The sequence below is a fragment of the Pseudophryne corroboree genome, chromosome 5 (assembly GCF_028390025.1).
Source record: "Pseudophryne corroboree isolate aPseCor3 chromosome 5, aPseCor3.hap2, whole genome shotgun sequence".
Taxonomy (NCBI): Eukaryota; Metazoa; Chordata; class Amphibia; order Anura; family Myobatrachidae; genus Pseudophryne; species Pseudophryne corroboree.
Genome location: NC_086448.1, coordinates 583,015,379 through 583,038,234, shown reverse-complemented (window position 1 = coordinate 583,038,234; position 22,856 = coordinate 583,015,379). Strand labels below are relative to the sequence as shown.

The 22,856-nt window shown below is 48.2% G+C and overlaps 1 protein-coding gene across 7 annotated transcripts in view; it reads left to right on the top strand.

The window, feature by feature from the left end:
- Positions 1–22,856, top strand: part of C5H18orf63 (chromosome 5 C18orf63 homolog) — a 506,655-nt gene that overhangs the window by 318,927 nt on the left and 164,872 nt on the right. For all 7 annotated transcript variants that reach the window (XM_063923371.1, XM_063923370.1, XM_063923375.1 and 4 more), the window contains one exon: positions 5,762–5,818. In XM_063923371.1, coding sequence (XP_063779441.1) covers positions 5,762–5,818 — 57 coding nt within the window. The remainder of the gene's footprint in view (positions 1–5,761; positions 5,819–22,856) is intronic.

The following is a 22,856-nucleotide window of genomic DNA, read 5'->3' as shown; positions in this document are numbered from 1 at the left end:
TGTCTATCCCTTATAGCTGCTTATATCTGTTATTTTGCCAAATAAGTGCCCCCCTCTCTTTTTTACCCTGTTTCTGTAGTTGCAGGATGCAGGGGAGATTCTGGGAGCCTTCCTACCAGCGGAACTGTGTGGGAAAAATGGCGCTGTGTGCTGAGGAGATAGGCCCCGCCCCCTTCACGGCGGGCTCTTCTCCCGCTTTTTACTGGAAAACTGGCAGGGGTTAAATACATCCATATAGCCCAGGAGCTATATGTGATGTATTTTTCGCCAACTAAGGTAAATTCATTGCTTCCCAGGACGCCCCCCAGCGTCCTGCACCCTCAGTGACCGGAGTGTGAAGTGTGCTGAGAGCAATGGCGCACAGCTGCAGTGCTGTGCGCTACCTTATGAAGACAGGAAAGTCTTCTGCCGCCGATTTATGGACCTCTTCTTGCTTCAGCATCTGTAAGGGGGCCGGCGGCGCGGCTCCGGGACCCATCCATGGCTGGGCCTGTGATCGTCCCTCTGGAGCTAATGTCCAGTAGCCTAAGAAACCCAATCCACTCTGCACGCAGGTGAGTTCGTTTCTCTCCCCTAAGTCCCTCGATGCAGTGAGCCTGTTGCCAGCAGGTCTCACTGAAAATAAAAAACCTATTTAAACTTTTACTCTAAGCAGCTCAGGAGAGCCACCTAGATTGCACCCTTCTCGTTCGGGCACAAAATCTAACTGAGGCTTGGAGGAGGGTCATAGGGGGAGGAGCCAGTGCACACCAGCTAGTCCTAAAGCTTTTACTTTGTGCCCAGTCTCCTGCGGAGCCGCTATTCCCCATGGTCCTTTCGGAGTCCCCAGCATCCACTAGGACGTTAGAGAAAAATTGCTGGCTGCTATCAACTCGGAATGACCCCCTTTATGTGTGTGACTGCAGCTGTATCTGCAAATGAAATGCTACGTTGCAGTTTTTCCACGTGGCCTCGTGGCAAGTGCTGTAATCGAAAGCCATGCCCCATATTTGTCACTATGGGCGCATGGACAGTGCTCAGTGAGCTGATGGCCATGACCCTCTGTCCCTGTCTGTCCAGGAATAGATGCTGTGCGCATGCGCACAGCATCTATTCACCGCTGCTCAGAGCAGCGAGTGACGGGGATCTCCCAATTGTCCGTCCCCCCTTCCGTTGGACACTGCAACCGACGGGTGGGGCAGTGGGACAGCATGAAAAACAGGACAGTTGGGAGGTATGCAACAGGGTAGACATACCAGGTGAGGCAAAACAAATGACTGATGAGCTAGAGGAATAGTCAGGAACATGGCAACTACAGTTTAATATAAAAAAAAATGCTAAATCATAAACTTGGTTCTCATAAACCGAAAGGCTAAATATAGTATTAATGGCACTAAGATGAAAACTAGTGACAGTGAATCACTATTTTAGTTGACTTAAAGCTAGGGAAACAATGTAACAAAGCACTGAGAAAGGCAATTCATATACTTGGTTGAATAAGGAGAGGGATCAGTAGCAGAAAGAAAGAATAATGTTACTGTATAGGTAATTAGCATAGCCTCTAGAAGAGTCTACTACGCGTGGCCAGTAGTCACCCAGCATACCAGTGCCGGGATCCCGAATGCCGGCAGAGGGGCGAGTGCGCCACGCTATTTATCCTGGCGGTCGGTATCCCGGCGCCGGTATGCTGAGTGCCGGGATCCCGACAGGCGGGATATTGAGTACCACCCCTCTAGAATACTGTGTTCAGTTCTGGAGGCCATATATAAAGACAGACCTAAATACACAAGAAAGAAGGGAAACTAAAATTGTTCATGGCCTACAGTTGGGTTCACTACGATATGCCGGCGGTCGGGCTCCCGGCGACCAGCATACCGGCGCCGGGAGCCCGACCGCCGGCTTACCGACAGTGTGGCGAGCGCAAATGAGCCCCTTGCGGGCTCGCTGCGCTCGCCACGCTACGGGCACGGTGGCGCGTTTATTCTCCCACCAGGGGGGTCATGGACCCCCACGAGGGAGAATAAGTGTCGGTATGCCGGCTGTCGGGCTCCCGGCGTCGGTATGCTGGTCACCGGGAGCCCGACCGCCGGCATACTGAAGACCACCCCTACAGTTGTATCCCTGGTCATGCTGAAAAAGAGTTGCAGTAAGTGAAGTTCATATGCGTCCGCTTCCACTGAAATCAGTGGGAGCCTCCCCACACTGCGCCTAAGCAGGGCAAGCTGCGCATAAACAATGGCGGGTGTGCATCGCTGCAGGCGATTATATGCACAATGAGCAGGGGCACATCTGTACATCACAAAACTTATCCAGAAAGACAATATGATCTTAATATGTGTTTTCTCTGACATCCTAGTGGATGCTGGGAACTCCGTAAGGACTTGATAATACGGCGTCTTCTTATCAGGAGCGCTTTATCCACCCTAGGGGGTGTTTCCCAACGTGCCCTATCCTCTGGCGGGAAAGGGTACGATGCCAATAACCTTTTAGGAATTATCAGTTTTTTATCGGGGGAAACCCACGCCTCATCACACACTTCATTTAATTCCTCGGATACAGGAAAAACTACAGGCAGTTTTTTCTCACCAAACATAATACCCTTTTTAGTGGTACTTGTATTATCAGAGATATGCAATACATTTTTCATTGCTTCAATCATGTAACGTGTGGCCCTAGTGGAAGTCACGTTTGTCTCCTCATCATCGACACTGGAGTCAGTATCCGTGTCTGTGTCTGCCATTTGAGGTAACGGGCGTTTTAAAGCCCCTGATGGCGTTTGAGACCCCTGGACAGGCACACGCTGAGTAGCCGGCTAACTCATGTCGTCAACTGTCTGTCGTAAAGAGCTGACACTGTCACGCAATTCCTTCCATAAGCTCATCCACTCAGGTGTCGACTCCCTAGGGGGTGACAACTCTATAATAGGCAATTGCTCCGCCTCCATCTCATTTTCCTCCTCAAACATGTCGACACAATCGTACCGACACACCGCACACACACAGGGAATGCTCTGATAGAGGACAGGACCCCACTAGCCCTTTGGGGAGACAGAGGGAGAGTATGCCAGCACACACCAGAGCGCTATATATAGACAGGAATACCACTATAAAATGTGCTTTTCCCTTTATAGCTGCTGTTAGTATTAAAACTGCGCCAAATTAGTGCCCCCCTCTCTTTTTTACCCTTTTCTGTAGTGCAGGACTGCAGGGGAGAGTCAGGGAGACGTCCTTCCAGCGGAGCTGTGATGGAAAATGGCGCCCGTGTGCTGAGGAGATAGGCTCCGCCCCCTTCTCGGCGGCCTTTTCTCCCGCTTTTTGGTGAGTTCTGGCAGGGGTTAAAATACATCCATATAGCCCTGGGGGTTATATGTGGTGTATTTATGCCAGCCAAGGTGTTTACATTGCTGCTCAGGGCGCCCCCCCCTAGCGCCCTGCACCCTCAGTGACCGAAGTGTGCCTGAGTAACAATGGCGCACAGCTGCAGTGCTGTGCGCTACCTTGTTGAAGACTGATGTCTTCTGCCGCCGATTTTTCCGGACCTCTTCTTGCTTCTGGCTCTGTAAGGGGGCCGGCGGCGCGGCTCTGGGACCGAGCTCCGAGGCTGGGCCTGTGTTCGGTCCCTCTGGAGCTAATGGTGTCCAGTAGCCTAAGAAGCCCAAGCTGGCTGCAAGCAGGCAGGTTCGCTTCTTCTCCCCTTAGTCCCTCGATGCAGTGAGCCTGTTGCCAGCAGGTCTCCTGAAAATAAAAAACCTAAAACTAAACTTTCACTAAGAAGCTCAGGAGAGCCCCTAGTGTGCACCCTTCTCGGCCAGGCACAAAAATCTAACTGAGGCTTGGAGGAGGGTCATAGGGGGAGGAGCCAGTGCACACCAGGTAGTCCTAAAGCTTTACTTTTGTGCCCAGTCTCCTGCGGAGCCGCTATTCCCCATGGTCCTTACGGAGTTCCCAGCATCCACTACGGACTACGAGAAATAGAATTATCGGTAAGTAAATTCTTATTATTTGAAGTAGAGAACGGAAAGGGGGACGTAATATAAACTTTCAAATATATCAAGCGTTTTAACAAGGTACAGGAGGGAAACATTCTTCAATAGAAGAGAAGTATTAGAACGCAAGGACATGCACTGAAAGAAACTGGGGGAAGTAGGTGCAGAGGAAATGTGAGGAAAAATTACTGGGTAGTGGATAAGTGGAATAGCCTCTAATCAGAGGTGGTAGAGGCTAATACAGTAAAGCAATTTAAATATACTCAGGATCAAATAAGGATTGAGGTTACCATAAGATTAAAAAAGGGGCAGACTAGATGGGCCAAGTTGTTCTTATCTGCCATCAAGTTCTGTTTTACTAGAGGCCAAAGATTTTAGATGCCATTAATTTTTTTTTTCTTAAATGTTTTATCAATCTTGCCTGACTCCGAGAGTTCATTATACATTGCTTTACTTCTTACTTAATCATTTTTTTTGGAAAAAATAAAAAAGTGAGTTCAGTTAGCATTATCAACCTGAAGGGGGGTACTCACGGAGCGATATTCTAAGCAATCTCACTAAATTGCTTAGAATATAATCCTGATCGCTCCGTGTGTAGCCCTTACAGCGATAGCGATGCGCAGTCCCACGCATCGATATCGCTGCTGCTAGATTGGCCTGCCGTGCAGGCCAATCTAGCAGGTCACTCACTTCACCCGCTGGGTGAAGTGAGCGGCCCAGCCGTCTCCCCCCGCACGCTCAGCACAGATCGCGCTGTGCTGAGCGGCAAGAGAGATGTGTGCTGAGCGGTTCGCTCAGCACACATCTCTCCCCGCATCGGCCCGTCTATATGGGCCTTTAGGCAGATGAGTTATGTCCCTTTTTTGTTTAAATTAAACCTAAAAGTATACTTTAAAAGGCTATGAAAAAAATAATAATGGGATTTTGATTGCCTGTATGATTATTTTAATGTTTAACTATAATTATCTAGTTAAAACCGAAAATTACCATTAGGTAAAATTTTACCCACCAGGGGAGTATTTTCATTTGTATATTTCTATGTATATGTGCAGATGTCTAATTACATGCAGGGGAGTATTCAGTTATCTGCGATAACCCGTTTTTTGCACACAAAAAATTAGATTTTACTGCAAATTGAGAAAAACCCCTAATCAATTAGCCTCAATAACTTATTATCAATAATTTAACCGGGAATTTCACTTCACCTACTCTGAGCAGGTGCAAAGTTGGGGAAAATTAAGTGAAATTCACAGTAAAAATTATCGACAACAAATTATTGAGGCTAATTGAATAGGGGCTTTCACGATTTGCAGTAAAATCACAGTTTTTGGGTTATTGCATCTAACTGAATACTCCCCTACATGTAATTAGAAATGTGCACATATACATAGAAATATACAGATGAAAATACTCCCCTGGCGGGCAAAATTATACCTAATGCTAATTTTCGTTTTAAACAACAGAATTATAATTAAACATTAAAATACTCATACAGGCAATGAAAATCCCATTATTTTTTTTCATAGCCTTTTAAAGTATACTTTAAGACTCAATGTAAACAAAAAAGGGACATCATAACTCATCTGCGTTAGGTTAATAAAGCTACTTGAAACCACTTTTTTTTTGGACCAAAAAAAATCTATTCGTTTATTTTCTATCACATTATTTTTGCTACATCTATTCCACTTGTTAGCACTATTCTGCTTGTTTTGCTTAAACTTTTTCTTTAAAATGTCAATAGTGTTCTTTCATTTTTATACCTTTAATTTTCGTTCTCTATACTTTTTTGTATTTTAGATCTCTTTCTACAAAACAGGAAAGATTCAGTCAGTTGCTGAAAAATATGGAGCCAACGTAAGTTTGTACCATCATAATTTCACAGAAAAGAATATTCAAATATCCCTACTTGAACATGCCAGAATGACAGTTGGGTGGTGCCAAGAACCCAATTAGTAACCCTCTAAAACTAAAATGGCAGCTAGCATGTATAAAAAAATATATATTATTATCTATTCTATGCTGATTTGCTGTTAAGACTGCAATCAGCTAGCATAATGTATTCTTGTGTTATTTGCAATAAAGATGCATTTATGCTTTTATTAGCATAATTGATGTGCAAACACAATCGTATTACATAATGCTGGCTTGTTCACTGAGTGTCCAATCGTTCACATATAATTATGTGAACCTTTTCTCAAAAAAACTAAAAAGTTTTCCCAATGACTCCTATAAAGCCTAAAAAATCTAACTGTTAACATCATTTCTCAAATTCCTTGCCTTGGAATAAGGTATGTTGTGCACCTACCAACTGTGCACAATGCAAAACACCACCTACTGAGAAAACCCTGGAGGGTCAATCTGAGCACCATCAGCAGCTTCATGATTTGAATAGAGCACACATTTATAATTATAGACTTAATAAAAAATTATTACACAGTAGATTGCACCAGAGCACAATATTGGGCAATTTTGCTGAAAAATACATTGAAATACCAAAAACATGAGTGAAGTAACTGCCTATCCTGATTCATCCCATGATACCTACATCCTTAACAATTCATCCCTGTCTGTCAAAAATCTTGTTGGACTAACGCAAGAGGGATGGTTGCTGTGTAAGATACCAGTATGTGTTAATAAAGCATCTAATGAAGAGGCACATATAGCCAGAGAATGCATTTTCTCTTATGTCCTAGAGGACGCTGGGGTCGATTATTAGTACTATGGGGCATAGACGGGTCCACCAGGAGCCATGGGACTTTAAGACTTTAATAGTGTGGGCTGGCTCCTCCCTCTATGCCCTTCCTACCAGACTCAGTTTAGAAAATGTGCCCGGAGGAGCCAGTCACAGCTAGGGAAGCTCCTAGAGCTTCTTTGGTTTTATTTTTATTTTAAGAGTAATTAGGCTGGCAACAGCCTCCCTGCTTCATGGGACTTAGGGGGGGAGTAGTGTCCAACCCTCCGAGGTTAATGGCCACTATCTCCGCTGACAGGACACTGAGCTCCTGAGGGTGATGATCGTTTGCCCCCGAGGCGACCGCTCACTCCCGCAGCATGCTGCCACCCCTTAACAGAGCCTGAAGATCGAGGTGGTGAGTGTGTCACTGGTGATCTGACAAGCGGGGAGCTGGTGTGCATTGCGGCTACAGGGTTGGAGCGCAGTACTAACACTGCGCTCCGGAAGGCTCAGCGGTACAGGTGCAGCGCTGTGAGGGGCGCCCCTGGCCCAGCGCAATACCCTTACGCTATCAGGGGCTTCGGTAATGCTGCTAGCGCCATTACCTCAGGCCACTATAAATATTCAAAGTGCTGGAAGACGCGCCATGTTTGGGGGTGGAGCTTCTCCTCAGGGTGGACCCAGCAGCTCACCAGCACCATTTTCTCCCTGCAGATCCACACTCTGAGACGCTGACAGGGAGCGCTAACCTCCACGACTCCAGCTATCCTGTGCGGTACCAAGGGAGTTGTAGAAGGGGGGAGGGATTGTCTATTAACTGTGTAGTTCTATTAAGGGTACACAGTCTGCGCCAGGCAATTATTCTATAACTGCCTATTGAGGCGCTGTGTGTGCTGGCTCCACACTCTGTTTCTCTGAAGGTACTTGGGGGTAAACTGTGTATGCAACTTTCTCACATAACCATGTCCAGGGACTCTGTGTCTTGTACAGCAGAATATGTGTCTTCTCCAGAGGAATCCATTCCATGTACACAGGAATGTAATGTTTTGTTACAGCCTTCTGAATCCGAGCCCCAGTGGGTAGCTTCTATTAAGGGAATGATATCCCAGATTTCTACTAGGATTGCGCATTATGAGACGGAATCACAGATTTTAATTTTTAAAATAATCTGTGGAGGTTTTGTCTGGTTCTGTCCCCACTACCTTAAAATCCCCTGGTGTATCCAAGAAACATGCGCTTGCTCAGATTATGCAAGTCGACACGGACACCGACTCTGACATGGCAGAAGGTGATGCGGATATGCGGGGGGTGAGGCTTTCCTGGCAAGAGGGCTGCAACTCATGATTGATGCTATTAGGGATGTGTTACACATTACTGACAAGCCACCTGAACAGGTAGAGGAGGCTTACTTTATGGACAATAAGAAAGCCTCCATGACCTTCCCTCCGTCTAAGGAATTAAATGCATTATTTCAAAAATCCTGGGAAAATCCAGAGAAGAAATTCCAGATTCCAAAGAGGGTTTTTGTGGCTTTTCCTTTCCCTGAGGATGATAGGAAAAAGTGAGAAAACCCATCTATAGTTGACGCTTCTAAATCTAGACTGTCTAAAAAGGTGGTTTTACCTGTCCCTGGGTATACCGCTTTGAAAGAACCGTTAGACCACAAGATTGAAACTACACTCAAATCCATATACACTGCTTCAGGAGTGGCGTTAAGGCCCACTATTGCCTGTGCATGGATTTCTAAAGCCATAGTAAAGTGGTCAGGCACATAACTAGAGGACTCAGATTCTATGGAAAGAAGTGACATTGAATTGTTTTTACGTAACATACAGGATTCGGCGGGTTTCATTGTGGAGGCCATGAAGGACCTGGGTAATCTGACTGCAAGGACATTGCCCATGGCTGTCTCAGCACGCAGGGGACGCTGGCTATGCCAATGGTCTGCAGACACGGAATCCAGGAGAAGCGTGGAGAACCTACCCTTCACAGGTCAGGCTCTATTTGGGGAAGCATTGGATGCGTGGATTTCCACAGCAACTGCTGGTAAGTCAACCTTTCTTCCCTCAGCCTCTCAGATGACGAAGAAACCTTTTTCTACTCCTTTCGGTCTGCAAAAGCTAAAAAGTCCAAGACTCCTACCACTTTCTTCAGAGGTGGGCGAGCTAAATCCAAAAAACCAGCACCTGCAGGTTCCCAAAACCAGAAACCTGCCTCTGTGTCCTCAAAATCATCAGCATGATGGTAGACCTCCCTGCCTGGAGAACGGGCAGGTGGGAGTGAGGCTCAGACGTTTCAGTCACGTCTGAGTGTCATCCGGTCTGGATCCCTGGGTACAGAATATTGTGTCCCAGGGGTACAAACTGGAGTATCAAGAGCTCCCACCCCACAGGTTCTTCAAATCAGGCTTGCCAGCTTTGCTGACAGAAAGGGCCATCCTTCAGGAAGCCATTCAAAGATTGGACAGGTCAAATGTAATTGTTCCAGTTCCACCTCATCTGGTAAACCAGGGTTACTATTCAAACCTATTTGTGGTACCGAAACCGAATGGTTCGGTCAGGCCAATTTTGTAACTGAAGCCACTAAACCCTTATCTGAGGGAATTCATGTTCAAAATGGAGTCTCTGAGAGCAGTGATCTCAGGGCTGGAGGAGGGAGAGTTTCTGGTGTCCTTAGACATCAAGGATGCGTACCTCCACATTCCGATTTGGCTGCCACACCAGGCTTATCTCAGATATGTGCTGTTGGACTGTCACTATCAGTTACAGGCACTGCCGTTCGACCTCTCCACAGCACCGAGGGTATTCACCAAGGTAATGGCAGAGATGATGATTCTTCTCCGCAGGCAGGGGGTGAATATAATTCCTTATCTGGACGATCTGCTGATAAAGGCATCTTCCAGGGAAAGGTTGTTGCAGTCCATTGCTCTCACGACTCGACTGCTCAGGGAACATGGATGGATCCTGAATCTTCCCAAGTCACATTTGGAGCCGACAAGGAGATTGTCTTTCCTGGGGATGATCCTCGACACAAAAGTGCAGAGGGTATTTCTAATGGTGGAGAAAGCATTGGTGATCCAAACTATGGTCCGGTATGTCTTGAAGCCTTCCTGGGTATCGGTTCTGGGGAAGATGGTTGCCTCCTACGAGACTCTTCAGTACAGAAGATTTCATGTACGGTCTTTCCAACTGGATCTCCTGGACAAGTGGTCGGGGTTTTATCTGCACATGCACCAGAGTCTGTCACCAAAAGCCAGGATTTCACTGCTGTGGTGGCTACAATTGCCTCACCTTCTAGAGGGCTGCAGGTTCGGGATTCAGAACTGGATCCTTCTAACCACAAATGCAAGTCTCAGAGGTTGGGGCACTGTCACCCAAGGGGAAACCTTCAAAGGAAGGTGGTCAAGTCTGGAATCCATTTTTCCAATGTACATTCTGGAACTGAGGGCCGTGTACAATGGTCTTCTACAAGATCGGGCCATTCAGGTGCAGTCGGACAATGTAACGACGGTGGTGTCAGGATTCTGTAACTTTGTCTGTCCCCGGAGGGGGCACTAGTGGGTCAGTGTAGGAGTGATAGAGGAAACGGGGAGACTGACGAAAAGTTCCGCGCATGTGCCCTTGATATTTATTATCACACAGGGATAATGGATGACAGGAACAATGAATAATAACTTAATCCGATAAATGAATATTTCAAAAGTCACTGGTAACAAATGAGCAATGAAGATGAACTTGTAACTTGATATAAATGATAAGGCAATAATGAAATCAGATGCAGCAAACAAAACTCCGATATATAACAAACAGCAATCAAAGCACACAGTCTCTGTAGAAGCACACGTCTTTAAGCCAAGCAAGGCCCTAGCAGGAGACAGTTCTAACACAGCAAGTTGTTAAGTGCTGAATGCAATGCACAATGCTAGATGCTGGTAATCAGGTGCACAGGCTGAATAATGGAAGAACACCTGAAGAAAGTCTCTTACTGCAAGTTGTTGTGGCAAACTGTGGCTGGAGTTCATAGCAAACTGAAGACTAAAGAATGACAACAAGGAAACCATTGGAAACAGGAACACAGGAACTTGCACACTGAATGTGACTCGCAGGAGAGCTGGAGTGGTTGCTGGTACTTGTAGTTCCACAGGAACACTGGAACAGGGAAACAACTTGGAGATGCCAGAAATAGGAGATTGCTGGAAACAAAGAATTGAAGACTGGAACCTGGAACTGGAAACTGGAACGGAACTAGAACGGCTGGGACCTGTAGTTCCACAGGTCCAATACACAGGGGTATCTCTGCAGACAGAGGACTGCAAACAGGAGACGCCTGTTCACAGAATATTACGTGTTGTCCAAGGCGATGAGACTGAGCCAGGAACTGGAGTTTATACCCCTTGGTCTGTGATGATTGGATGTTGCATCTCTGTGAGAACACACCTCGCTGGATTGGGTGTTCAGATCAGCTATGAGTTAGCTGAAGCACTGTGTACTCCAGGCTGCAGTAGACTGAAAACTGAAACTAGAACAGAACTGAACTGCTGGAACCTGTAGTTCCACAGTAATTAATGCGATGGAGAATGCAGATTCCTGACAGTACCCCCCCTTTTATGGGTGGGCACCGAACACCCACGCTGGAACTTGGAGGATCCTTGAAGAAGAAATTAGGAATAAGCATTCATAAGCAGGAGTAGAATCAACTTGAAATATTCTAGGATGGAGAGAGGACGTCATCTCCAAAACTGACTGACAGGAGTTCATTACTTGACACACTGGAGAGAACCACACCGGGTTCGGAGGAACTGGAATCGGTAGGAACTGACGGCAACTTTGGACAGACGGATGGAACCGGATTGGGTCTAGAAAAGCTTGAACCGGCGGAGTCCTCGGACTGACGGATAGGACTGGATTTGATCTGAGGATGCTGGAATCGGCTGGAACCGAAGGAGGCTGATCCGGACAGACGGATGGGACCGGATTGGGTGCAGAAAAGCTTGAACCGGCTGGAAGCGGAGGAGTCCTCGGACTGACGGATAGGACCGGATTTGATCCGAGGATGCTGGAATCGGCTGGAACCGAAGGAGGCTTACTGGAATCGTCTGGAACCGAAGGAGGTTTACTGGAATCGGCTGGAACCGAAGGAGGCTTACTGGAATCGGCTGGAACCGAAGGAGGCTTACTGGAATCGGCTGGAACCGAAGGAGGCTTACTGGAATCGGTTGGAACCGAAGGAGGCTTACTGGAATCGGCTGGAACCGAAGGAGGCTGATCCGGACAGACGGATGGGACCGGATTGGGTGCAGAAAAGCTTGAACCGGCTGGAACCGGAGGAGTCCTCGGACTGACGGATAGGACCGGATTTGATCCGAGGATGCTGGAATCGGCTGGAACCGAAGGAGGCTTACTGGAATCGGCTGGAACTGAAGGAGGTTTACTGGAATCGGCTGGAACTGAAGGAGGCTTACTGGAATCGGCTGGAACCGAAGGAGGCTTACTGGAATCGGCTGGAACCGAAGGAGGCTTACTGGAATCGGTTGGAACCGAAGGAAGCTTACTGGAATCGGCTGGAACCGAAGGAGGCTGATCCGGACAGACGGATGGGACCAGATTGGGTGCAGAAAAGCTTGAACCGGCTGGAACCGGAGGAGTCCTCGGACTGACGGATAGAACCGGATTTGATCCGAGGATGCTGGAATCGGCTGGAACCGAAGGAGGTAGCCCATCATTGGAGCCACTCAGGCTGGCTGGAACAAGTGGAGTCTCACTGGAAACGGCTGGAACCGAAGGAGGTTTACTGGAATCGGCTGGAACCGAAGGAGGCTGATCCGGACAGACGGATGGGACCGGATTGGGTCCGGAAAAACTTGAACCGGCTGGAACCGGTGGAGGCTTACTGGAATCGGCTGGAACCGAAGGAGGCTTACTGGAATCGGCTGAAACCGAAGGAGGCTTACTGGAATCGGCTGGAACCGAAGGAGGCTGATCTGGACAGACGAATGGGACCGGATTGGGTCCAGAAAAGCTTGAACCGGCTGGAACCGTAGGAGTCCTCGGACTGATGGATAGAACCGGATTTGATCAGAGGATGCTGGAATCGGCTGGAACCGAAGGAGGCTTACTGGAATCGGCTGGAACCGAAGGAGGTTTACTGGAATCGGCTGGAACCGAAGGAGGCTTACTGGAATTGGCTGGAACCGAAGGAGGCTTACTGGAATCGGCTGGAACCGAAGGAGGCTTACTGGAATCGGCTGGAACCGAAGGAGGCTTACTGGAATCGACTGGAACCGAAGGAGGTTTACTGGAATCGGCTGGAACCGAAGGAGGTTTACTGGAATCGGCTGGAACCGAAGGAGGTTTACTGGAATCGTCTGGAACCGAAGGAGGCTGATCCGGACTGACGGATGGGACCGGATTGGGTCCGGAAGAGCTTGAACCGGCTGGAACCGGAGGAGTCTTACTGGAATCGGCTGGAACCGAAGGAGGCTTACTGGAATCGGCTGGAACCGAAGGAGGCTGATCCGGACTGACGGATGGAACCGGATTGGGTCCGGAAAAGCTTGAACCGGAGGAGTCTTACTGGAATCGGCTGGAGCTGAAGGAGGTAGCTCATCATTGGAAACGGAGCTACTCGGGCTGGCTGGAACCAGTGGAATCTTTGGACCGACGGCTGGAACCGGGTTAGGTCCATTGATACTTGACTCTTGATCACTGAGTTGTGACACCAAACTTTGGAGTGACCCTGACCCCACACTCTGACCACCGTCCGGGTCCATGGGCCTTGGACAAACTGTCAGGATTCTGTAACTTTGTCTGTCCCCGGAGGGGGCACTAGTGGGTCAGTGTAGGAGTGATAGAGGAAACGGGGAGACTGACGAAAAGTTCCGTGCATGTGCGTTTGATATTTATTATCACACAGGGATAATGGATGACAGGAACAATGAATAATAACTTAATCCGATAAATGAATATTTCAAAAGTCACTGGTAACAAATGAGCAATGAAGATGAACTTGTAACTTGATATAAATGATAAGGCAATAATGAAATCAGATGCAGCAAACAAAACTCAGATATATAACAAACAGCAATCAAAGCACACAGTCTCTGTAGAAGCACACGTCTTTAAGGCAAGCAAGGCCCTAGCAGGAGACAGTTCTAACACAGCAAGTTGTTAAGTGCTGAATGCAATGCACAATGCTAGATGCTGGTAATCAGGTGCACAGGCTGAATAATGGAAGAACACCTGAAGAAAGTCTCTTACTGCAAGTAGAGATGAGCGGGTTCGGTTCCTCGGAATCCGAACCCGCCCGAACTTCAGGTTTTTTACACGGGGCCGAGCGACTCGGATCTTCCCGCCTTGCTCGGTTAACCCGAGCGCGCCCGAACGTCATCATCCCGCTGTCGGATTCTCGCGAGGCTCGTATTCTATCGCGAGACTCGGATTCTATATAAGGAGCCGCGCGTCGCCGCCATTTTCACACGTGCATTGAGATTGATAGGGAGAGGACGTGGCTGGCGTCCTCTCCGTTTAGAGTTAGACTAGAGTACTAGTAGAGAGAGAGAGACACAAATTTTGGGGAGCATATTATTACTAGGAGGAGTAGTACTACTTGCTGCTGATAGTGTGACCAGTGACTGACCACCAGTTTAATTAATCCGTTCTCTGCCTGAAAAAAAACGATACACAGTGTGACACAGTCACATACCATATCTGTGCTCAGCCCAGTGTGCTGCATCATATGTAATACTGTATATCATTATCTGACTGTGCTGAGTGCTCAGTCTCACTGCTCACACAGCTTAATTGTGGGGGAGACTGGGGAGCAGTTATAGCAGGAGTACATATTTTAAGTACAGTGCACACTTTTGCTGCCAGAGTGCCACTGCCAGTGTGACTGACCAGTGACCACTGACCACCAGTATTGTGATTGTCTGCTGACCACCAGTATATTGTGATTGTCTGCCTGAAAAAGTTAAACACTCGTCGTGTGGTGTTTTTATAAACACATTCTGCAGACAGTGTCCAGCAGGTCCGTCATTACATAATATATACCTGTCCGGCTGCAGTACTAGTGTGATATATATATATATATATATATATATATATTTTAATTTTATCTCATTATCATCCAGTCTATATTAGCAGCAGACACAGTACGGTAGTCCACGGCTGTAGCTACCTCTGTGTCGGCAGTCGCTCGTCCATCCATAATTGTATACCACCTACCCGTGGTTTTTTTTTCTTTTCTATCTTCTTGATACTAGTAGCTTACTTTAGGAGTCTGCAGTGCTGACAGACAGTGTCCAGCAGGTCCGTCATTACATAATATATACCTGTCCGGCTGCAGTACTAGTGTGATATATATATATATATATATATTTTAATTTTATCTCATTATCATCCAGTCTATATTAGCAGCAGACACAGTATGGTAGTCCACGGCTGTAGCTACCTCTGTGTCGGCAGTCGCTCGTCCATCCATAATTGTATACCACCTACCCGTGGTTTTTTATTTTTCTATCTTCTTGATACTAGTAGCCCAGCTAGGGGGTCTACAGAGCGCTGCCCAGCCAGGGAGTCTACAGAGCGCTGCCCAGCCAGGGAGTCTACAGAGCGCTGCCCAGCCAGAGAGTCTACAGAGCGCTGCCCAGCCCTGTGAAGAGGGGGCTCTTGCCTCAGCCCAGCCCCGTGAAGAGGGGGCTCTTGCCTCAGCCCAGCCCCGTGAAGAGGGGGCTCTTGCCTCAGCCCAGCCCCGTGAAGAGGGGGCTCTTGCCACAGCCCAGCCCCGTGAAGAGGGGGCTCTTGCCTCAGCCCAGCCCCGTGAAGAGGGGGCTTCTGCCTCAGCCCAGCCCCGTGAAGAGGGGGCTCCTGCCGGTCCAGCAATACTCCAGGACCTGCCTGGTCAGTCTCCGTTGGCTCCAGCCAATTCGAGTATCCTCGGATCCAATCCAGTCCTACTCGTCCAGCCAAAGTTTTCTCCAGTTTCAGCCTCTAAGCTTTCGTCTGATGGTTTACCACCTATTTACTTTGATGGAGATTTATTGCAATATGCCGCTCTGGTTGAACAATTTCTCTCTCGGATGGAGTCTGATCCTTCAGGTGCAGTAACTCCTTTCAACGTTACTCGATATCTGTTCCTGGCATTCAGAGGAAGAGCTTTGGAGTGGGCCAACATGCTTTTTGAGAGTAATGATCCTGTGTTCCATGACTTACAGACTTTTAGTAATGCTGTGGTTAAGGAATTTGGTCCTAAACCTTTGGAATCTGACTCGGTAAAAAAATCATGCTCTAAAGGGAATGCAGAAGGAAGTTTGTGCTGTCCTCCCAGGGATAATCTAAGAATCTCCTTCGGTAAGAATCCGACCATTAAAATTGCTCATGTTGGAGTCTCTCCTAGCCCAGAGAATTTAAAACTTTAGTGCACCTCCTTTTCATCTGCAAACTGTGTATCTAAGGGAGATTCATATCTTCCATTAGGCTTGGACTCAGACTCTGAATTTGATCCAGTTCATGATGCTACTCCTTTCTTGGGAGGCCCCATGTTTTCTAAGGAAGGTTTTTCTTTACAGGAGATTCCGCTGTCCTTGGTCAAAACCAAATGTTCCCGTAAGAAGAAGAGGCATCAACGAAGATCCTAAATTCTTCTGTATGAATTTCTCAAGTTCCTCTAAGATTCAAGATGGGTGTCCGGAGTCCACCCTTGAAGAGGGGGATACTGTCACAATCCTGACTGTAGGTTTCATATTTGGTGACTTACCCTTGCCATCTGTCCCGGATCCTGTGTCTTTTTCTCACTGAGTTAAACAGCTTGTCAGCACTATGAGTTTTCTTGAGTTCTCTGCCTGAGAGGTAATGGTTAATTAGCTCCACCTGTGGTGATCTCCTGTGTGAGGCTGAATTCAGTGGTCTGAGGTTTGGGCCTAAAAGCCAGCATCCTATGTTTTGCAGAAGTTCAGGCTTCAGTGTTCTCTCGGCCTGCTAGGCCTCATTCTACATCACAGCCTAGTCTAGAGTAGTCACATGACAGTGACTGTTCACCTGACCCAGAGTTGTCCAATCCTCTGCCAGCCTGAGACTCTCTGCATCACCTAATCCTGCTCACCAATCACCAAGGACCAGGAAGTATAAGTTGGGAGACTGAGTTGGAAACTGGGCCAGTTCCTCGTATCACACACAGCTCTGTGTGAGTCTTAAAGCTGAGCTCACTAAAGGTAACCTTTGTACCTAAGTTCCTGTGGAAACTGTTCCCTTGTTACCCTGTTTGGTTTACTTTTGTGTTGCCACTGATTTCACTGTTTCCATGAGTCTCAATGTAAAGGCACAGCTGTAGTGGTTCATCTTAAAGGCACAGTACTGTATTCCATAGTCTCCATTGAAAACCACAGCTGCCGTGTTTCAGTTTTACTGCTGTTGTAGTTGTGATCTCCAGAGCTCCCGTATCCCTGTGGCTTCCGTGCCTCCAAGCACCTCCGTGCCTCCAAGAACCTCCGTGCCTCAGCACCTCTGTGCCTCAGCATCTGCGTGCCTCAACACATCCGTGCCTCAGCACTTCCGTGCCTCCAAGAACCTCCGTGCCTCAGCATCTCCGTGCCTCAGCATCTCCGTGCCTCAGCACCTCCGTGCCTCAGCACTTCCGTGCCTCCAAGAACCTCCGTGCCTCAGCACCTCTGTGCCTCCAAGCACCTCCGTGCCTCAGCACTTTCGTGCCTCCAAGAACCTCTGTGCCTCAGCACCTCCGTGCCTCCAAGCACCTCCGTGCCTCCAGGCACTTCTGCACCTCAGTGCCTCCAAGCACCTCAGTGCCTCCAAGCACCTCAGTGCCTCCAAGCACTTCTACACCTCCGTGCCTCCAAGCACCTCCGTGCCTCCAGGCACTTCTGCACCTCAGTGCCTCCAAGCACCTCAGTGCCTCCAGGCACTTCTGCACCTCAGTGCCTCCTAGCACCTCAGTGCCTCCAAAAACCCAGTGCTCACAAGCGTAGTTGGTGTCTCCAGCATCCGGTACTCCTTAATTCTTTCCTCAGCACCTTTTTCAAGTTCTGTCTTTCAGGAGACCTCCAGCATCCATACCTGCTTCCTGTCTGCCGACCAAATCCTGCATGAGGGAAACCTAGATTCAGTCATCTCTGCTGCGGTCCCTCTTCCTGGTCACCGGAAGTAACCCCGAGCCCACAACACCTCCAAACCAGGTCAGTGAAAGTATTCACATAGTCCTCCAGTCGCCCGAACAGACTTCACTAACACCGGGTTCACAAAACCTCAGTCATGACAATACCTCTTAAATCCTCTGTTTGTGCTCTGCCTTGCAGTCACACTATACAGGGTTTTTTTTTGTAAGGTAATTTGTCTGCTTATATTGTACTATTACACCCTAAGGTTACGCTTACATATAATGTCTGCTAAACAGGGTGGTAGATCCATGGCTGATCCTGCACCATGCAGTGCTGATGCGACGGACTACTCGGAGGAAAACATAGCAGCTGAGGGTTCAGGTACTGGGGGTTCTATACCCCATGGTCAGTCTACAGCAACGGGGGCAAATCAATACCCACTTTGGGCTGCTTTCTCTAATTGCCTGACTACGCTAGTAACTAGACTTGCGCCCCCTATGGGACCTCCAGTGCCATTACAGCCACATATTGTCCCTGCAGTTAATCCGCCATGGGCAGATACTCAGTCCTCTGAGTTACAGCAATTAAATCAGTCTCTGGCTAAGAAAAATCCTGACTCTCGCCTGCCTAAGACCAAGGGGTCATCTAAACGGGCCATTACTTCCTCACAATCCACACATGTTTCAGATACCTCATCCGATGAAGATGGCGCTTACACTGACCCTTCAGACACTGATGCAGATGCTTCTGATGGGGAATCTCTGACACAAGTGGATGTTCCTGACCTCTTGGAGGCTATCAGGCTGATTCTTCAAATTGATGATGGCGAAGAGCCTCCAGCTACCTCTAAGAAACCAGATAAGTTTAAACGTGAGAAAGTTACTAAATTAGTTTTACCTCATTCTGACCACTTGGTTGACATTCGTCAGGAATCCTGGGAAAATCCAGGAAATACATTTTCCCTGTCTAAAAAGATGCTAGCTCGTGATCCCCTCGCTGCAGAGTTAAGTAAAAATTGGGAAACACCTCCGCCGGTGGATTCACAAGTCACGCGTCTGGTGGTCTCCTCTGCTCTGCCTGTCACTACCGTCACCTCGCTGAAGGAACCGACGGATAAGCGTGTGGAGGGTTGCTTGATGTCCATTTACACTCTTGGTGGAGCTGTGCATAGGCCCTCTTTTGCAGCTTCTTGGGCGCAAATGCTATTGAAGCCTGGGATTAGGAAGTTGAAGCGGAACTACCATCGGATTTTCCTGATAATGCTAGACAATGTCTTTCATATATTATTACAGCCTCTCATTATATTCAGGAGGCGGCATCTGATGCAGGTGTCCTGGTTGCCAAGGCGTCTACTACGTCTATTCTGGCTTGCCGGATTCTCTGGTTGCGGTCCTGGTCCATAGATCTGGACTCTAAAAAGACCTTGGAGGTGATCCCTTTTAAGGGAAACATTCTTTTTGGGGAAGATTTATCAAAATTGTTGGTTACTTGGCATCAGCTAAGACTGCATGTCTGCCTAGTACTTCTTCTGCTCCAAAGGCTAAGAGTACTTCCGTTCGTTCCTTTCGACCTCTAGGTAAAGCAAAGGGTCAGGCGTACCCGAAACAGGCTCGCACTTCCAAAACCTCTAAGCCCAAACCTAAACGTGCCTGGGCTGCCCGTCAGCCTGCTTCCAAAACAGACAAGCTCACTGCATGATGGGGCAGGCCTCCCCCTGGGGGATCCCAGTGTGGTAGGCCGACTTCTACGGTTTGCTCAGGCATGGTTACAGACCACTTCGGGTGCCTGGGTAAGGGAAGTCGTCACTCACGGATACGCCATCTCTTTCAAGAAATGTCCACCTCACCAGTTTTGCTCAACAAACATCCCTTTGAATCAGGTAAAAGCAAAAACTCTCCATTTGGTGGTACAATCTCTCCTGGATACAGGAGTGATAGTGCTGGTGCCTCTGGCTCAGAGAGGCAGGGGGTACTATTCCACGCTGTTCCTAGTCCCGAAACCGAATGGGTCCTCTTGGCCCATTCTCAACCTCAAGTCTTTGAACAAATTTGTGAAAGTTTCCAAATTCTGTATGGAAACGCTTAAACGCTTGTTCTCGCTTTGGAGCCCAATGACTATATGGTATTCCTGGACATACAGGATGCTTATCTGCATATACCTATTGCAGTGTCGCATTAGCAATACCTGCAGTTTACTATTGGCAACCTACATTTTCAATTCCAGGCCTTGCCTTTCGGTCTGACCCTGGCTCCACGAATTTTCACCAAGGTCATTGCAGTCATGATGGCGCTACTCCACCGTCAGGGTATCAGGATCCTGCCATCTCTGGATGACTTATTGAACTCTCCAGAGGTTCTCCTTTGTCATCTGGAACTGACGGTCCAATTCCTGCAAGCCCACGGGTGGCTCATCAACTGGAAGAAATCATCCCTGGTCTCTGCTCAGAGCATGGTGCACCTGGGAGTGCTATTGGACACCCACAACCAGCGGTTGTTTTTGTAGCGGGAGAAGGTCCTTAATCTTCAGGACAAGATAAGATGCTTCCTCTCTCAGCCACGTGTGTTGGTACACTCGGCGATGTAAGTACTATGTCTCATGGTGTCTGCTTTCGACATGATAGAGTATGCTCAAATTCATTCCCGCCCTCTACAGCGGTTGATTCTCTCCAAGTGGGACAGCCTGCCTCACCGGATCAGGACTCACATGATTTCTTTGACTCCGGAGGTCCGCCTGTCACTGAGCTGGTGGCTACAGGATCAGCAACTGAGCAGGGGTCGTCCATTCTGGATCTCCAACTGGGGGCTTCTGACGATGGATGCCAGTCTGCGGGGCTGGAGCACGGTGTTGGAGCAAACCTCTCTTCAGGGTCGGTGGACAAGGGAGGACTCTCTCCTCCCGATAAACATTCTGGAATTGCGGGCAGTGTTCAATGCGTTGACACTAGCCCTGCTTCTAGTACAGAACAGGCCTGTTCAAGTACAGTAAAACAACGCCACCATGGTGGCGTACATAAATCATCAAGGTGGCACTCAAAGCCGCATGGCAATGATGGAGGTATCAAAAATCCTTCATTGGGCGGAATGCCATATTCCAGCCATATCGGCAGTGTTCATTCCGGGAGTCCTCAACTGGGAAGCAGACTTCCTCAGTCGTCAGGATGTACACGCCAGAGAGTGGAGTCTTCATCCAGAAGTCTTTTAACTCCTAGTGGACAAGTGGGGCCTACCAGATGTAGACCTGATGGCGTCTCGACACAATCACAAGGTTCCGGTCTTCAGAGCAAGGGCAAGGGGTCCTCAAGCAGCGTTCGTGGACGCACTGGCAATTCCATGGAACTTTCAGCTGCCGTATGTGTTTCCTCCGGTGTCACTTCTGCCCAGGGTGATGAGGAAGTTCAAGCAAGAAGGAGGAATACTACTTCTAATTGCTCCAGCGTGGCCCAGACGGCATTGGTTCTCAGACCTGCAAGGTCTCTCAATAGAGTGCCCTCTTCTACTTCCGCAACGCCCAGACCTCCTCGTTCAGGGCCCTTGTGTCTACCAGGATTTGGCTTTGACGGCATGACTATTGAAGCTTCAGTACTGAGGGCCAAAGGATTTTCTGAGGTGGTTGTTCAAACTATGTTGAAGGCCCGTAAACTGCTCGGATTTATTATAGGGTATGGAATTCTTACTTTGCCTGGTGTGCAACTAACCATTATGACGCATACAAATTCAATACTGCCAAAGCTTTTGGCTTTCCTGCAACAGGGCCTGGACTTAGGCCTTCGTCTGGCCTTCCTCATGGTTCACTTTTCTGCCTTGTCGATATTGTATCAGAGAAAAATTGCGACTCTGTCTGATGTTCATACATTCACTCATGGTGTTTTACGGATTCAACCTCCTTATGTCCCTCCTATGGCTCCTTGGGATTTGTCAGTTGTTCTGGACGCCTTACAAGAGTCTCCATTTGAACCTCTTGAGTCTGTGGACCTTAAGTGGCTTACTCTTAAGGTCTTGTTCTTGCTGGCTATTGCCTCTGCTAGACGGGTTTCAGACTTGGGTGCCTTGTCTTGTTGGTCACCCTTTCTGATTTTTCGCTGTGACCGGGCGGTTCTTAGAACTCGTCCTGGTTATTTGCCTAAGGTGGTGTCGTCTTTCCAACTTAACCAGGAAATTGTGGTTCCGGCATTTACCTCTCCAGGTTGATCCTCCAGAGAGCGGTCTTTGGATGTGGTACGGGCTCTCTGTATTTATGTGAAGAGGACAGCTTCTCTTAGGAGATCTGATTCCCTCTTTGTCCTTTTTGGTTTTCACAAATGTGGCTGGCCTGCTAATAAGCAGACCTTGGCCAGATGGATTAGAATGGTGATTGCACATGCTTATGTACAGGCTGGCCTTCCAGCTCCTGCTACCATCAAAGCCCATTCTACTTGGTCTGTTGGACCTTCTTGGTCAGCCCGCCATGGTGCGACCCTTGAACAATTGTGCAGGGCGGCTACGTGGTCCTCAGTGAACACGTTCATAAGGTTCTATGCCTTCGATCCTTCCACCTCCCAGGATGCCTCCTTTGGACGCCATGTTCTTGTGCCCGCTACAGTGCGTCCCCTCCCATGAGGTACTGCTTTAGGACATCCCCGATGTTATCCCTGTGGAACCCCAGTGTACCCCGCTGCAGAAAAGGAGATTTATGGTAAGAACTTAGCTTTGTTAAATCTCTTTCTGCGAGGTACACTGGGTTCCACGGGGCGCCCACCCTGGCGCACTTAGCTTCTTTAGGTTTGTATGGCATTAGCCGCTGGTACCTTCTCCTGTCGTGAGAATATGGTATATGTGGCTACTAACGGTTGTCATCTCTTTCACCTGCTACTGCATTGGACTGGTTAACAAAACTGAGCTCCTGTGCACGGAGGCGGGGTTATAGAGGAGGTGGCGCTGTGCATCTTGGGAACAGTCAAAGCTTTCAGCCTGTTGGTGCCTCGGATCAAGATCCAACTCTACACGCTGATGTTATCCCTGTGGAACCTAGTGTACCTCGCAGAAAGAGATTTAACAAAGGTATGTTCTTTCCATAAATCTCCTTTTCCCTACTGATTCACAAGAATCAAAAAGATCAGGCATATGGAGTCATAT